The 13,280-nt window shown below is 35.6% G+C and overlaps 1 protein-coding gene across 4 annotated transcripts in view; it reads left to right on the top strand.

Annotated features, from left to right (window-relative positions):
• Positions 1-12,981, top strand: part of BOD1L1 (biorientation of chromosomes in cell division 1 like 1) — a 36,275-nt gene extending 23,294 nt beyond the window's left edge. For 2 of the 4 annotated variants that reach the window (XM_040063818.2, XM_040063817.2), the window contains exons 16-25: positions 378-462; positions 1,500-1,573; positions 2,902-2,977; positions 3,058-3,092; positions 4,995-5,040; positions 7,794-7,828; positions 7,934-8,018; positions 8,467-8,620; positions 10,293-10,436; positions 11,583-12,981. In XM_040063818.2, the coding sequence (XP_039919752.1) occupies positions 378-462; positions 1,500-1,573; positions 2,902-2,977; positions 3,058-3,092; positions 4,995-5,040; positions 7,794-7,828; positions 7,934-8,018; positions 8,467-8,620; positions 10,293-10,436; positions 11,583-11,691 (843 nt within the window). In that variant the 3' untranslated portion in view covers positions 11,692-12,981. Of the gene's footprint in view, positions 1-377; positions 463-1,499; positions 1,574-2,901; positions 2,978-3,057; positions 3,093-4,994; positions 5,041-7,793; positions 7,829-7,933; positions 8,019-8,466; positions 8,621-10,292; positions 10,437-11,582 lie in introns of those variants that run through there. The other 2 variants (XR_009207814.1, XM_058420526.1) reach the window with 2 other exon arrangements.
• Positions 12,982-13,280: the final 299 nt, after the last annotated feature.

Below are 13,280 nucleotides of genomic sequence, written 5' to 3'. Positions count from 1 at the left end.
TGGGGATATCATGGAGCATTGTTGGATGCCAGCTCTCGGGTCAGTTCAGTGTCTACATGGACATACTGATCTGAGATCTTCAAGAGGGTGTATTGCTCTTTACTGAGTTCTGACTTTGTACCAATTCCTGCAAAATCAAAACAGGAATTAGGACAAAATAGGTATTATTTTAGGAGTCCATGTATTGTATTTGGGACTATCTCACCCACTGATTTGTGATGAAGCTTCTCAGCATCAAAGTTTTCGAGACGGTACAAAATCTTGATGAGTAAAATAACTACTTATGTATGAGAGTGGGGTGGTTTTTTAGTGTAACTGGCAATGATTTTTTTATGTTTAGTAAAATATCTTTCCTCTCTTGTTTCAAAATAATGTAGGAAGTTATTTCAGGTGATGCAGCAGAAGTGTCCAAAGAAATTGATGTAACACAAACATGTCTTAGAACTACTGTGGAAGAAAAAGGTAATTAAACTGCCCATTATGGCAGATTTTCTGAACCCCTGCTGAAAGTTCATTTCTTTCCATTTGAATGATTTTTGAGAAAAATTGGGAACTTGATCCCAAGCAAATATACATGCATGTATTCTCTAGTTGATTTCTGCTCTATTACTGCTATCAAATAATGCATTAATCTTAGTTTCTTTATGGGTGAGAAAAGTTTTGATGTTTCTACTGTTACCACCCATTCACTCCATTATTGCTTCAGAATGTATCTTGGGTAGGAGAGCTAATGGGAAATAAACAGGTAGGTGGGGAAACTAGAACAGTCAGCATTATGTGATAAGAACATCTCCTGACTCTGACAGCAAGAGCTGTCCTGTATAGAAATCCATGACATAACTATCAAATAAGTTTTGTTTCTGTAAAGTACCCACCAGAAAAGAGCACAAGTTGCACTGCTGTAATTCACTTAATTGCATTAAAATAAATAATAAAAGATGGTGTGTCCACATTATTGGTGTGGCTTTTATGTTACTTCAGTCTGTCTTTGTGGGAACAATCTGAGAATGTTTCCTGATGTTAGTTTAACCTATTAATAGTTTTGTTTCTCATGTGACCAGGTTGACAAGTCTGAATCTGTTCTGCAATGTATGTTTTACATATATATACACACACATATATATATATATATATATGTTCTGCAATATCTGTTCTGCTTATATCCTCAGCTTCCTGTTTCATGGAACATGTGAGAAAATCGAATAGGGGCTTGTATTTGTCCTACCATTTTATAGTATGTCACAATTGTGAGCTTTTGCTTTTACCTTAAAAACAGAAGACCTTCCTAACTCATCTGGTGTTAGGGGGAAGCCTTTGGCAGACCAGTGCACTGTTACTACAAGGCAAACAGTGTTGATTTCTGATGGGTGTTTTTAGGGAATTTTGGGCTAAAGAATTAAATAACACTTTCAGTGTGGAGGTTGTGGCTTTTAATATTTCTTTTGCCTAATAATACAAAGGTATACAATTTTTTTTTCTTTCATTTTGTATGCGTGAAGATGAATTTAACATTGAACAGGAAATGTCTGAAAAGAAAAAGCAAAGTCTAGAATCAAATGAAAATTCTCCAGAGGTGAGTGGTCTTATTCATGGTAACTCACTGAGATATAGTGCAGGTTCACAGGACTCTGTCTTTGTAGTACATAACTACTTCGTATTTTGTTGACATCAATATTAAAATTGCCTTCACCTACTAGGTAATAGTTGTGAAGATTTGTTTGGTACTATAAAGTATCAAGGACTTAGAAGCTCTGTCACAAAGTATAAACTCCAGACCAAAAGACATCACTGTCTCCCTACCAAAGTACGACTACCTCTCTTCCTTGGCTTAATAGTGCTTAGAAAATGTTTGGAAAGCAATTGTATAGAGTTGTATTGTATAGAAATCATGTTTTCTGAAAACTTTGTAATTGATATGGACAGTTTAGTCATTAACAAATACAACTTGCCTTTCAAAAATACTGTCTTTCAATAATCTTATTGTTTAATAAAATTTTAATAGTTCTTTGTATTATCTCCTGGGCACGTACTTGAGATATTCTACAGTATGGGTTGTAAATAAATGTCTGAACCCTCAAGATTAAAATTGATGCTGGCCTCCAGAAAGAAACACTGTTCTCAGAAAGGTCTTGGGTTTCATCATTTGGGGTTTTTTGCCTCAAATTTGAAAGTAGAAGAAAATTTAAGACTACATTTTTATATCTGTTCACTTGACACTTGAGTCTTTAAGAACCAATATGGGGGAGATTCTGCTAAACTTCAGTAAATGCTGAATGAAGCATTTAATGTTTCCTTGTATATAAGAGAAAGTCTGTTATTGGGGATTTTCCAATCTGAGCATCTGACTGTATTTGTTACTTAAAAGTTCTAATTCAAGGCTTAAAACTTCAAAGGAAGGGGTCTTTTTTTGCTGAAGATCCCATTTATATAAGGAATATCAGCAATCTGTGTATTGAGATAATTAGGATATTAATTGTTTGAAGCCTGTGCTCAATGTACAGGATGTAGCCTGTGCTAGATGGCACCAGGGAAAGGGGCTCATGGGATGTAAAGTCTGGAGTTCTTGTACAGGGTAAGCCAGCAGCATTTGTGAGACTTAGTGATAAAGATCTTGGGGCTAAGGGAGCAGAAGACACTGCATTCTCAGACACACTTTGTGTCTGAGTCAAACCACTGAGAATTTGGTATAATTGGGAGTTGTCTTGTTTCTTTTCAGCTGTATTAGTTGATTTCATAACAGGCAGTGTCTCTTGCTATTAAACTTGCCTCATCTATTTTTTAACTGAAAAGTACTACTTCTGCCACTGTCACATTATGAATTCAGTTAGCAGTCTTTGTGTTGCTCAAATGCCAAATGTCAGTTATAGTAAGTAAAATATTTTTGTCCTTTATTTTTAATAGGAAAATCAGCCTGTAGTAGTGAAACGCAAAAGGGGACGGCCTCGTAAATACCCTCTTGAAGCAGTACAACCTGGTGGTAAGTAGTTCATAATATCTGTGTGGGAAAACAAGGATAATAGTGACATTCAAGTTCTGAACTCATATTTCTTCCCTCAGGTGGGGAGTCAAAAGCTGATATGAGCACTGGGAATGTAAGTGCCTTTATTTTGTTTGGGTGCGTTTAAACACAATATTTCAAGAGCCATTTATCTGTTTAACAGTTAACAGCATTTCATAAACATCTTATGGAAAACTTGATAACTGAGCTCAGTCTAAGCAAACAAAAATTATTAATAGTATCTCTTAATATAGCTGAACTTTTAAAGTAAAATACAGTGTCAAGTCAGAATGTAGCAAATTACCTATCAGCTTCACACTTAGTTCACTTAATACAAATCTAAGCGTTACACTAGCAATAAATACCTGAGTGCAGGGTGAATTTTTGGTGGTGTGCATATGTGTCTTTTAGTTTGTGCTGAGAGTAATTTTGGCCTGAAGAGCGAGGGTGACTTTATTTCAAAAACTATTTTTTTTTCTCCTCTACTGAATGTATAATAATAATAGCACATGGAATCCATAGCTGTAAAATAAAATATTATGTAAAGCAGTTGTGTTTTATATATATATATTGCAACATTACAGTTCATGCAAGAGATAGAGACATACTGGTGAATAACCTAGGAGCTCATGAAACACGTCTTGTCTTTTAAAGCTCAGTGGTAGTTTTATTTTGTAACCCCTGTGGAGATTATTCGCAGCTAAGAAAGTGGTCTGTTGGTATTGTTTCTGCAGCCCAGTTGGATTGCAGTTCCAGTTGGATTACAGCACTGGACAGTCATGGGTCAGGCATGTTTGTGGAGTACAGCCAGTTGGATGTATTCTGGTTAAAGTCTTCTCTCTAGAGGACTGCTCTATTTCAGAATCCATAGAAAAGGGGGGATTTTAAAAATGAAGTTGTGTTGAAACACAGGTTTTCTTCCTGCTTGCCTGGTGAGGCACCAGCTGGTATGGTTGTTAAAAAAACTGGGAATTTACTTAGTTTATGGATAAAAGGAATTATTGTCTCTGTTTGTTCTGCCCTCATATTTCAGGCAGCCCTTTGAGTCCTGTCCCTTCTTACAGGTTGTCTGGAATTCTGTTCCAGAATTCCTAGTCTTTCCTAATTGATTTTTTCAATATTAATTTAATGAAACATAATTTGAACTGATGGGGATTTTGGTATTTGGTTTTTCTGTTTTGGTGTTGTGGGTTGGTTCTTGTTTGGTTGTTTTTTGGGGCGTTTTTTTTGTCCAGTTCAGGATTAAAATTAATTTTAAAATCACATTCAAAAATAGATGTATCCTCAGTACTGGAACAGAATCATCTTAGTCTGGTTCAGGTGTTTAAAGGTCTTGTACTTCCTAGTGATGAGTGAGTGATTGGTGTCAGCTGCAGGCTGGCTCAGGGAGGAGCGATACCTGCCCTCCATCTGGGACAGGGGCTCTCTAAGGTGAGATGCCTTTGCAAAGACAGTTTCCCCAGGGCTGCTCTGGGAACACGTTGCTACTTTAGAGGAACCACAGGCATCCTGGTCTAGTCATTCAGTGGTGAAAGCACTGAAGTTTTTGGACCGTCATCGTAGGACATTGTGTAATTATATATCGCTTTTTCTGCATTGTGAGTAAATAAACAATTTCTGGTAACTTGTAGTTCTGTAAATCTGGATGTGGGATTACATGAAGTGACTGTATGAAACTTTTTTGTTGATAATTAAATACTCAGAAGTGGTTTTGACTGAAACTGCTTTTATTGCAATGACTTTGGTGTCAGCTTACTGGAAGTTCTGTGGTTTGTTTAGGGGTTGATTTGACTTTGGTCTTTTATTTACCATAATAGAAAAACACATCTCTCTTAAACTCAGTACAAACTTTACGTGCTCTTTAGTGTTCACATTTTCTAGATAGACAGATTAATTCTACAATGAATGTGAGCAAGTTTCTCTGATAATGTAACAAACACAATGCTGATTTTTCTGATTTTCTTTAAATTAAAAAACCCACTTTTTTTAATTTCAGCTGCAATCTCCTACCTGTGCAAGTAGAGGGAAAACACCTCAAACAGGTAAGCAAATGATACCTGCCTCAACTTATAAAACAAATGATGGAAGCAATAGAAGAGGGTTTTCACAAAAATCACATGGGTCCTTTTTTTGTCTGTGAAGAGCTGTCCCTAATTGCTACCAAGTTTTTCTTTTAAAAAAAAGAGCAGCTTGATAAGAGCTTAGTTCAAAGATGCAGCAGCATTGCTCAGTGCTGAATAATGCATTGCAGAATATACCAAATGACTGAGTGGGCCAAGTACATGGCAGAGCTTTGGAGGAGGGTAGGTACCCCATCAGACTGGCTCTCAGTGTCTGTTTTCCATTTCTGTGTGTACAGGGAGTATCAATCACACTTACTACATTACATTACAAATTTTCTTCAGTCAATTGTTTTATCCATGGATATGTGTCTAAAGATCTAAGGGTATCTTCAGGGGATATTTCTTCCCCTTTTCACAAGTGCTATAAGATCTTTGGAACATGGTTGCTTAGCTTGACTCAAAAATGTACTTTAAGTGCTTCAAACTAAAATAGAATTAAGTGAAATACCTTTCTGTTTCTCTTTCCCAATTTTTCTTGTGTATAAGGTTTGAACTGCACTGGTTGTTTAAATGTGTCTTTTTAATTATGGTCATTTGTAAAGAAAAAAAAAAAAACAACTTTAAAACCCCATTTTAGAAAGCAGGTGAACTGAAAAGTAAGTTAAAAAATGGTTTGTAAACAAACACACAAAAAATCTGAAAACCCAAATCTTCAAAACAAATCTTCTGGAGTTTCCTAAAGTTTCTAGAGATACACTAATCTGGCTGCACTGCATATGTGGACTGTTTCTTATTTTCTCCACATTTGTTAAAATGCCACCTTTAATCCATATGCTTCAGAATTGTGTCTGGAGGGTTAGCTAGTTGTGTAGTACTTGACTTCTGTTAACTGCAAAGAGAACAGACAAGAATGTGAGAATGAAATAAAAGTGCATTCTGCTTTGCTTTTTATTCAGAAGGACATACACCTGACTGTGTACTTAAAGTTTGAGTGTGTTTTGTAATATTTCTGCGTTCCGGGTAAAAGGCTGTTAATACCACAGCAATGTTAAGAGGAATGTGTAAACTGGAATGTACTGTTAAATTTTTCATCCTGTATTGGCATTCATGAGCATGAAGGGGTTGAGAACCCCTGGCAAGGAAAAGGAAACCAAGTTAAATCCCTCTGTGTAGTTCATTTACTCTGGGTTTCTGGGTGTTCTGCATGAGGATTTGCAATAGGGACAGACCCACATGCAGAGTTTTATTTTTTGTCACTACAGCACATGCAGTTAAGAGACATGTATTTTCTGAGGGTATCATCCTCCCATAACACTGACACTGAACTTTAAACTAACTACTTAGCACTAATCAACAGTTGCTGCTCTAAAATTATTATGATTTTTAGATACTATTTTTATACTTGCCTTTAGGCAAAAGTCCAACATTTTCATAATTTAAAGAGGGTTGTCTGTTAAAGGTATGTCATGGATCTAGATGGGTTTATTCTTCAGTCAAAAACTCATTTGCTACAAATTTGCCAAAATGTACCAGAATTAGGATGTATCTCTTTTGAACACAATAGAACTAATACGTGCTGGTATGTATTATGCATGTGCTTATGTTGTTGAAGAGCTTAATACACTGGACAGTCCTATGTTTTGTTTCACTTATTTTTTGAATACTTAAATATAATGTGTTTTACTTCATTTGCTTTTGTATAAAAGTTTTTCCCCATAACCTTACAAAGGAGTACCAAGAAGCTTGCATGTGAGTTTTAGAATATGTTTCTGCTCTCTGAGATCTATTTTAGATCCTTAGCATTGACATTCTTTTGTTTGTTCTCTCAGTCTAATTGGTGACAGTTTTAGATTTTGTGTCCTCTTCTATTTAGCTTTTGGAAATGAGACTGCAATTTCATGGCAGAGGAAAAAAGATACAATATCTTTTATTTAGGTTGCTTCTCTTTTCTATTGCTGAGGATTTTTATCCTTGCGGTGTTAGAGATAATTCTGTTTGACAGAGTTCAAAAGCTTTGTAAGGCATCACAGAGTTAGGGTAGAAGTGGTAACCGTTGAGAGAAGCCAAGTTGAGACATGGGATTGTAGAGTTAAAAATCGGCTTTAACATGGATAGGCTAGCCTGTAAAAATTACTGAGCTGGAAGTAAGACGTATTTCAGCAGAGGAAGTAGTGTAATTTGTATTTTAGAAAGGTTTTAAGTTGTGTCTTTTTGAGCTTCATCTCTAGTCATTGGTGCTTTAGCATGAGCACAGTTAAGCACTGGAACCTGGAGGGTCTGTGTTCTTGGAGACTTTCAAAATTGCACTGAACAAGATCTTGTGCGCTATGATTAGATTAGTAAGTTTAGCCATGCTTTGAACAGGAGATTGGATTAGGTGACCTCTAGAGGCCCCTTCTAAGCCAGATTTTTTCTGTGATTCTGTAATTGGTTGACGGTAGTTAAAGGGGGTAAGTAACTTCTGCTTTTCCATTAAAACAGCATATGCAACAAAGCAATAAATACTGTCATTCATATAAACCCTTAGTACTTAAAAAAAATCTTTGTCTCAGTCTCTGAATATAACAAAATACAACAAAGTTATCTTCTGAATTAGAAAGAGACTTTAAATGTTCTTTGATCTACTGTGATGTTTATACAAAGTTGAGAGAGTATGAACGAACTCTCTTTTAAATTGGTTTGTGAAAGATTTGAAGTTCGGGATCAAGTTTTGTTCTTTCCTTTCTTTTTAGGTACAGACATATCTAAAAAGAAAGAAACAGCAAATGTAAGTGTGATTTGTAAATTTACAAGCTGTATGTAATGAAAAATATCTGTCTACTGTGTAAAGTAAATAGTTCTTGACTTGCATAGTTCCATTTTGTTTTTTCAGGAAGATGAAGCTGAGAAAGCAGAAATGGTTGTACGTAAAAGGGGAAGAAAGCCCAAGCGTTCTCTGCTTCAATCAGAGGAAACGGGTAAAAGCATGAGAAACTCTGCTACTCCTAACAGAATAAGAAAATACTGCTGTGCCTTTCTGTTTACTAATAGCAACAAGATAAGCTTTATTCCATTTTCCTTTCTTGAGGAAAAATCATTGAGTTACAGCTAGTGTAAATATTATGTAAATATGTGTAAATTGCTCTAATCTCATGTCAGAATTGCTACATCCCAGATGCTTCTATAAAGCCTCATGAATTTTCTATGAATTTTAGCTATGAGCTGTGTAAGTAAACTGTGGTGAATGTGTTAGCAAGATTAAGTCAAACAAGTATGAATTAAAAATGTTGAAATATGAAGGAAATGGAAAATTACGTACTGAAAGTGGGACTTGTGACTAGAGTGCCTTTTCTAAATAAAGTGTTGGTGTCCTTTTGGAGGCCTTTTGGAAAATTATAGCTTATGTGTAAAATTTTAAATGGACAGAAACACTAGAGCCAGAGAAGAAGCGTCGGAAATTAACATCTTCTGAAGATGAACTAAAAGAGCAAGAAGAAGGTGAGGAAGAGGATGGTGAGGAAGATGATGATGCACATTCTGGGGCCACAACTAGATCAGCCACAAGATTAGAGGCTCAAAGGTAACTGTGTGGAGACTCCAATAACAAGTTTTTTTCTATATTGTTCTTGGTTGTTGTGGTGTTTGTTGCAGGGAAGAGGTTGTTACTTCCTCTTTTTGCCTTTTTCTTTTTGTTTGTTTTGAATTGATAAGAACTTCCCAAATAATTTTGATTCTAATTCTAGTACCACTCTTCTAGGAATGAAGAGACAAAAGGTGAGGTTAAGGGAAACTGTTAGGGTCTGGAAAGGCATACTTGAATATGTAACAAGGTAAGAATTGATCCTGTTGGCATCCTTCATCCTAGTGATGCCTCAGAATTTGAGTCTAAGGACACTTGGTTCTGATGGTTAAAATGGGACATCAGAGCTGACTGTACAATTCCCCATTTGGTGTTGGAACAAGGTGAAAATGTAATTATCCCTGTCTCTTTCTTTAAGTACTGTCCAAGTTAAATACATGACTGTGGTACTGGAGGATTTAATTTCTAGTATGGTGATCTGCAGGCTTGGAGAGCAATCTTGCTGTGAAAGACAAGCATGGGTAGCAAGAGTTCTGTTTTCAGGAAGCTGTTCTTCATCTGCCTTAGCACTGATCTGCCCTTTTGCAGGCACACTGAATTCTGGCAGAGCTCATCCTCTTGATCTTATTGTGGAAACAATGGAACAGCAGCTTTGGGAAGTTTTGATTTGTGTTGCTGTCTTTCAGAAAAGGATTGGAGTACAGTGTTTTTTTATGTTGGTGGTGGGATTACTTTCCATTGACCATATCTGTTTCCCTCTTAAGGAGGGAAGTAGAATATGTTGTATATATTTTATGTTAGTCTTTGGATAGTGCTTGAAGCACAATTGCCATGGTGCTCTTGAACTGGTAATTTCAGAACTGAATCTGAAAGTTATTACATGATTCTTCGTTTATATAAAAACTGTGAAGGTTTACCGCTACCACTTAGTAAACAACAGTTTTGTTTTGGTAAAGGCAGAGGGACTTCCTTTGTCTCACATAATTGTTAACTCTAAAATTGTAGTAAAGGTTTAGGTATTTGTGGGTTTATTCTGCTTGCTTGTGGAAGCATCTACTTTTTTATATATTTGGGGCTGTGTCTCTGATTTCCAATGCTGCCTTTCTAGCTCTGATTGAAACAAAGCATCTCTACCTTAAGGTGCTGCATACAGTCTGCATTTTATAAGTAGCATTTGGGAATAATTCTGTGGAAGAGAATGCTTATTCATATTCAGCATTGCTGAATTCCTCTGACTTAAGTCACCTGTTTCTAAACTATGAAATTAATCGCCAATAACCAGTTTTTCATGTTTCTGAACTCGTGGATACCAAAGCTTATATGAGTGAATTCAGACTACAAGATGCTCTTTTAAACATACGCACTTATGTACAAAAATTTTTGCAAGATTTGGAATAGATTGGTTTGGGTTTGGTTTGTTGTTTTTTTTTAAATACCAAATATTGTCAGTAAAGCAGCCTTTTGATTCTACATTTGATACAAAAATACACAGCTTGGCATCGCTGTATTTGAAACAGGCAAATACAATTTTTTCACTGTTTCTTTTGGCAACTTTGATTTACCTGTTGCAAATACTGTGCAGTCTTAATTATCTGCACTTGGAATGCAAGAAGAAATTGACTTGGTAGAAGTATTTTGTTGTATATAAATTCATCATTCTTTTGTATTACAGAAAACAACCCAGCAAGCCAACTACACGTGCAACTTCTAAAGGCAGCAGTCCAAATTCAGTTTCTCCTAGAAAACGACAGAAACTTGCAGCTAAAAAAAGACCTCCAAGCGATACAAAAATGAATAAATCTCCTCCATTGACACAGTAAGTATTAAAGTTGAATCTACTTTGAGTATTTGTTTTGGAAGCCACTGCAGTGATCCTTTCCTTATATGTAACATACCGCTTCAAAATCTTAACAGCAGACTAGTTTTGTTCTTTCCTCATGTGATATATAAAAGCTTTTAAAGGATTTTCTTCTGTTTACATTTTTTCTTTTTCTTCCTTTATTTGGCATTTGGAAGACTAGATTTTATTTTTTCTTTATATCCTTTGAAACCTCTTGGGAGAATCTGAAAATGCTGTTTCTGTTGTATTTTAATTTCAGCTGTGATATTTTCCTGGGTGGGGGGTAAAAGCATCAGTAGTTCATGGTAAAACTAAATATGAACACATGATTCTAATGCTTCAAAGAGCTAAGATCAGCTGATAAAAAGAGAATAAATTCTGAGAGCCCTTTTACCAAGTTTTGAATATATTTCCCTTTCCCTCCTTTCCTGGTATACTTTTTAATTTGTAAAGCTAAGATTGCAGTGCAGAAACCCAAGGAAATAAGTAAGAAATGTGATGCACGGTTGCTCTGCATCTTGTTGCTTACCTGTAAGATGTGTTGTATGCCAAACACGTGTAGCTGTCTTCCTTTCTGAAATGTGTCAGTGTCTTCAGGCTGAACCTGGAGAACATGCACATTGTGCACTGATGGCTGTCACAGTTCACCTCAGCTCCATTATTTTGTGTGGTGGAGAATGTCCAAAAGTCTTAGCCCATTTACAGTTGCAGCTGAGGTATGGTGAGCATATAGATGTGTGTGTGAATTCCCAGGGTAAGGGTACGTGATGTCTGCCCTTTACTCTCTCTTGTGTATGCAGAGCTTGAGACACCATTGCTGCTATTCTGTCTCTGTGAGGCATGGACAGGGTAATGAGGTGCATTATGTTCTGTTATAAATCCACAAATCTTTCCAGAGAAAGGAGAATTCTAGCCCCAAATTCTGCATATGGAGCACTCTCCAACATACAGAATTAGTACCCCATATCCTATTAACAAGTGTGTTTTAATAGTAAGCTTTTATATAATATATCAGAGATGATGGACCATTTAGTTCAGCCGTCTGAACAGAATTGTGTTTGGCCACTCGTTTTTTACAGGCTCTGCCATTGTGAAAATAATTATTATTATTATGCTTTTCAGGTTAAAGGTGCAGCCTGCCAAGCGTAAAAGGGAGGACAGCCCAACGGTGGTACGGAGAAAAGGCCAGCAGAAAACAGAGGAGACGCCAATAAAGAAAGCAAAACGATAATCTCTACCAGCCAGTACTGTTCTTGGAAGAGTCAAAAGGAAAACAAACATCTGTGCTTCTATTTTTTTTAAAGCAAAGGGATATGCACGTGCTTGTTTCAGAGTTCTAAGTTAAACAATGCAGTACTTTTAAGTTACATTTTAAACAGCTTTATAAACTATTGTTTATACAGAATATTATGTACATTTATTTCAGATGAAAAATAAGTTTACTTTGTATCTGAATGAAAAACAAAGTAGTTATATATTTTATCACTGACTTGGAAAGTTGGAGTTTCCCAATGTGACATGCTAATGCAGATGCTTCCAACCCATGAGGCACCCATGTGCCTACTAATACACTTTGTACATAAACTTGTAAAAATAGGTTGTATTTTACTCTGTGTATGAATCTAATCAATGATGAACATTTTATTTATTATATGGAAAGCATTGGTCTGTAAACTTTAGTATATACCTTAGGGTTTTTTAATTATATATTTTACATTCTATGCAGATGTCAGTAGGAAACTTCCCCTCTGCTTCCCCAGGGCTGTCTAAAATCTGAAGTTCTCTAAAATATGCTCAGACAGTTGGTAAAATATTTTTCTCGCATGCATTAAAGTAGTTTAGCATAGTGAAAGGGACTTGGCTCCTTTCTGTTCACATTTGTGACAAAGTATGACATTTAAAATGTAATCTTACTAGATTATATTTTCACTTGTATATTTACTACCAACTTCAAGAAAAAATAGTACTAGGTTAGATTTATTCACAGTCAACCAATATCACCCTAAAATGAAAAGTTTTATTTTGCAACTAAACACCTGTTCTTTCAGTATTTATCTTTTTCAACAAAGAGGGACCCATTGAAATGAAAAGTCACTTCTCCTAACTATAGAGCTTCAGCATTTTGTGTTACATTTTATACACAGGTATTAAAAACAGAAGCTGGTATTATTGCCAGAATCTTTTTTTAATGTATATTAACTCTGGTAAGAGCAAATGTTCAAGTGAAGTTGTATATAAAGTTAAACTTTTCTTATGATCAAATGTGTCTCTTGTTATGATGTGATGAATTGCCAAACAATCTGAGATTATTTGAAGTGTTTTGTTGATATTCTGGTTTATAATTAAAACATATTTGGGGGGTTGGAATGTTACATTTTTTTTCTTTATTTCTCTTTTTTTGTGAGTTTTTTTTTTGTTTGTTTTGGGGGGTTTTTTTTGAACTTGTTGTAAGGCAGATGTTTCGGTCAGATATTCTGCTAGGTTTCTTACTGAGATTTTTATATAAAAAATATAAAATGTTTGCCAAAAATCTGAGTTGCTCTATTTTATTTTCCTTTAATTGTTTTATCATGGAACTTGTGTTTACAAATATGTCTGGTTCGAGTCATGTCTATAAGCTTTACATGGTTAGTGTCTTTAAAGTGTTCACAGGTGCTTATATTTTAGATAGGTAAACAGTAGGGAAAGTGTGTAACTGCCTGCCTTAGTACACTACAAAAGTGCTCACATAATACTTCTCTAAGCAAGGTAGTCTGAAAGAAGAAAGTATCTTAAATATGTTAACCTGAACATTAATTCCTTTTACTTTTTACCTTAACT

This window comes from Hirundo rustica, chromosome 5, assembly GCF_015227805.2.
Source record: "Hirundo rustica isolate bHirRus1 chromosome 5, bHirRus1.pri.v3, whole genome shotgun sequence".
NCBI lineage: Eukaryota > Metazoa > Chordata > Aves > Passeriformes > Hirundinidae > Hirundo > Hirundo rustica.
The sequence above is the reverse complement of the archived record's forward strand: the minus strand, read 5'-3'. Positions and strand labels throughout refer to the sequence as shown.